The following is a 4,098-nucleotide window of genomic DNA, read 5'->3' on the forward strand; positions in this document are numbered from 1 at the left end:
TGTGCCCCCCCCCCCGTCCCAGCTGACTCAATGGCTCCGCTGTGTGTCACAGCTCAGGCCGGGGGGTGATAGCGGGACCCCCTCCCCACAGCACCCACAGACACCGAGCCCTACCTGAGTGCGCTGGCGGGGTTCCTGGATGGGCTGGCGGGGGCCCTGGGGGGCAGGACGGCTCCAGGCGCAGACTTTGGGGTGCTGCCCCGCTCTGTCCTGCTGTAGCCGATGTCCCCCCAGCCTGGCGGCCTCTTGTCCGCGAGGCCGGTCATGTCAGCACGGCGTGGGGTGCTGGGGCTGGGGGCGTGGGGTGCGGGACTGGCACTGCTGACGGCAGGTTTTGGTGGGGAGAAGGCCAGGGTGCGGGCAGGGGGCAGACGGTGAGCTGTGAGAGAAGGCAACGGTGTGGGGTCAGTGGAGGGCGCGGCACTTCCCACCCCTCGTGCTGCATGTGGATCTTCCAGCAGTTAAAACATGAAACGTTTTCTTGCTCTTTTCTCATTTCAGTCACATCTGTGCCCTGAGCTGCCCATCCCAACCCACGGGAAAGAAGCCCCTGGAAATATGGGAGTGGTGAAACATTCTGGGGTCAGACCGACAACGGGGGTCACTCACACAGGGAGGAGCAGCGGCATGGGTCGTGCTTGTCCAGGTAATGTTCCAGTGTGTCCCAGCCACCGCCGACACGCACCATGACATGGCTCCTCAGCACCTGGGGAGAGCACGGCACCAGTCACACTGCTCTCCACCCCCCCAGCCAAAACAAGCAGGTTCTGTTTGCCCGCCCCAAGCTGATGGATGGGCTGTGGAGGGGTTTAGGAGAAGAGAGAGGAAGGATTAATTTTGTAGGGAATAAACTTAGTGTGAATTTGGGTAGGCTAAGGGTTTCCCGCTATGTCTGGGACAAGGGTTGGTTCCACTGCCTGAATCCTTGGGAACTGCAGGGCTGACCCTGGCCATGACCAGTGCTGTTATCTGCGGGGCCGTGCCAGGACACAGCTCCCTGTTCCGCTTCCCGACGTGATAAATCCTGTCCCCACCCTGCAGGGTCAGGCCATGGCACCGGGCGTCACAGCACCAAACCCCGGCCCCAGCTCAGCCCCACGTTGGGCCCCCAGCACCGTGTCCCCAGGCCCTCCCACCCCCAGCAGAGAAAGGAGTGGGAGAGGGACGCGACGGCTCTTACTCGAACAAAGATCAGCGCGTTGGAGTCTCCCACTTTGTATTTACCCTCTGAGATTTTGACCATGGGGAACTGGGATGGGCACGTACAGCAGCCCAGGATCTCCCGCACCTGCGGGCAGAGATGAGAGCTCAGTCAGTGGTGCTGCGGTGGGAGCAGAGCCCACAAAGCCTCCCTGGGAGAGGGGCCCTGGGGGCTTCCCACGGCCAGGCAATGGAAGGAGCCATAAAAATGAACTTAGAAAGCCCTGATATCCTCCCGCCTGCCCAGACGTGTACCTGGAATCAGTTTTCACATGGGTTCCCAAACCAAGTGGGCTGAGGTTGAACACGGCTCAGTTCATTCACCACAGCTCCACTCTCCAACGCCCCCCAGGGACCCCAAATTGCAGACACTGAAGCCCCCCAGGCACGGCTGGGATCACCTCAGGAAGGAAACCCCACGGGGTAGCGGCACCACGCTGTCACAGGGAAGGGATCACCCACCCCCACACACACGGTTAAGCACAGAAAAGGGTTAAGTCATTGAGGTGCACAGGGCTGGGAAGCGGCAGCAGCGGGCTGACGTCAGGGATTAGGCAGCGGGGGGATGTGGGGACGCGGCCGCATCCTGCTTTGGCTGGTGGTGTGGCACAGTGTGTGGTGCAGCGCGGGCACAGAGCTCAGGGGGTGTGTGGGGACAGGGACCCCCAGGAACAGCCCCTTTTCTCTGGGGTTAAGCTGGGGCTTGGCATTGGCACGAACCCACCCCAAGTAATGGCTGCTGTGATGGTGCCCGCAGCACCTGCAACTCAAACTCACTGTCTTCCCCAGCTGAGCATTTCTTTTAGCATTTCCCTTTTTTTTTTCCTCTTTTCTGTTCATCATTCCAGCCAGATGATTGCCCCGAACCCCTCAGCTGTGGGGAAACTGAGGCGTGGGGTGTACAGCCAGTGGGAGCTGTGGGCCCGACCCTGCCGCAGTGACAGGGGACACAGGGCCACGTGCTGCCAACCCTGGGGACCTGTCCCCCAATGCAACCAGATCCAGGCTCCTCCCCGGCTCCAACACTGCCCATAAAAGCCCATGGAGAGGCATTACGCAGCCCGGAAAAATGCACTCAGGGTTGGCAGCACCCAGCTGTGGGGAGCGGGGCAGGTGGGATGCACGTTCCCCAGCATCCCCCTCCGAGCTGCAGGCTGCCAGGCTTAGCGAGGTACTGGGTTTCAATTAAAAAAAGACTTTGGGATTAGGGGATCAGAGCAGGGCAGAGCCTCCCACCCCTCCCCGGCCACATTAATCTGGCATCTGCCCGGTGCATGGGCTGGATCCCGCGCCCAGCCCGGCGTTAATCCCAGCTGAGCGGCTGGTCTGGAGGGAACAGCGTCCCTCTGCTGATGCCCTCATGGCGGGCAGTGTGGGGTGGCAGCCCCGTCACGCCGTGTCACCCACACCCCTGGGAGGAGGAGGAGGTGGTGGTGATACCCGCATCTTCCCTATGATTACGGCTCCAAAATAACCCTCCCATGACGTCCGGAAGGCACAGAGCCCAGCTGGGCTGTCCAGGACCTCCCACGGACCACAGAGAGCACGGTTGAGTGGATAGAGAAGACATCCCACAGGCTGGAGAGAGCCTGGTTGGGTGGCTGGAGAGAACCTCCCACAGACCACGGAGGGCCGGGTTGGGTGGACGGAGAGGACCTCCCATGGGCAACAGTGCTCCCTGTTGGCCATAAAGACCTGTGTAGGATGGATAGAGAGGCTCCCGCTGCTCCTACAGCTCCCCGTTGGGCACACAGAGTCCCTCCCTCCCTCCCTGTGGGGCAGACATAGAGCCCCTCGACCCCCAGGACCCCCATGGTGCCCCTCACCAGCTCATCCAGGTTCCTCAGGTCACACAGGGAGACGCGCTGTGCCTGCCCGGGGTATGCAGGCGACTCGGGGCGCAGGACCTGGCCGCCCCGGGGCGCTCCCAGCACCCCACACGTTTGGTCCCGCAGCTCCTCCTCGATTTCCTCCTCCATCTGGATCAGCATGGGGGCCAGCATGCCAAATTTAGAGCCCCTCCTGGCCACCTCCAGCAGGCAGAGGATCACGTTTTTCTCATTCTTCTTCAGCACCAAGTCGTTGGTCTCGAACATGAGGACATCCTGAATGCCCAGATCCTGCCGGCACCAGCGGATGAAGTTGGAGACGTTATCTCTGGCGACGAAGGAGCCGGGCGCCACGTTCCTGGCCTGGAAGATGACCTCGTTGCGGGGGATGCGGGCGGCCGCCTCGGGGTGCCGTTGCTGGAACTCCAAGGCCACACGGTTGACGTTGTTGGCGTGCTGGCAGAGGTCGCAGCCCGTGGCCAGAGCCTCCAGGAAGGTGTCAGCCGCCATGTCCAGGTCGTAGAGCGCGTTGAACCACTCGGCCAGGTCCTCCTTCATGGCCTCCAGGTATTCCTCGCTCGAGCGGAAGGGGCGGATGCTCTTGGAGGCCGCCGACTGGATGTTGCTCTGGTCGGCCATGGTGAGCTGCAGGGGATGGGGGGGAGGCACCGTTATAGGGGACCCCGCACCACGTGTCCCCCAGACCCTGGGATGTCACCGCCGCCACCAGCAGCCCCCATCCTTTCCACCCCGTGTCCCCCCCGGCTCCTGAGCTGGGCTTAAGGACCCCCCTGTCCCCAGTGGTGCCTCCCCACCCCCCCAGAGCTCCCCAATCCCTGCGGCCACCACCAGCACGGTGTCATCTGCAGGGCTGGGAGGGTGGCTGTGAGAGGAGCCCCCTGGCTGACCCCACGGGGGTCCCTGGTGGGGATGCTGCACCGCGGGGGTTCCCACCTGCCTTTCCCCATTAGGAAACTGCTGAACTCCTGGCCTGGGGAGGGGGGCCCACAGCTCAGCCCCAACATTTTGGGGGCTCATGCCCGTGGGTGGCTCTGATGTGTCCGGGGGG

At 62.9% G+C, this 4,098-nt stretch overlaps 1 protein-coding gene across 1 annotated transcript; it reads right to left on the reverse strand.

The window, feature by feature from the left end:
- Positions 1-6: 6 nt before the first annotated feature.
- Positions 7-4,086, reverse strand: GAS2L1 (growth arrest specific 2 like 1). The gene is made up of 4 exons (XM_010720521.3): positions 3,027-4,086; positions 1,181-1,288; positions 610-706; positions 7-379 (listed from the first exon to the last, which is right to left on the reverse strand). Exons 1-4 carry the CDS (start codon positions 3,666-3,668, stop codon positions 111-113), a joined length of 1,116 nt encoding a protein of 371 aa, XP_010718823.1. The 5' UTR covers positions 3,669-4,086; the 3' UTR covers positions 7-110.
- Positions 4,087-4,098: the final 12 nt, after the last annotated feature.

This window comes from Meleagris gallopavo, chromosome 17 (genome assembly GCF_000146605.3).
Source record: "Meleagris gallopavo isolate NT-WF06-2002-E0010 breed Aviagen turkey brand Nicholas breeding stock chromosome 17, Turkey_5.1, whole genome shotgun sequence".
In the NCBI taxonomy this organism is placed as follows: domain Eukaryota; kingdom Metazoa; phylum Chordata; class Aves; order Galliformes; family Phasianidae; genus Meleagris; species Meleagris gallopavo.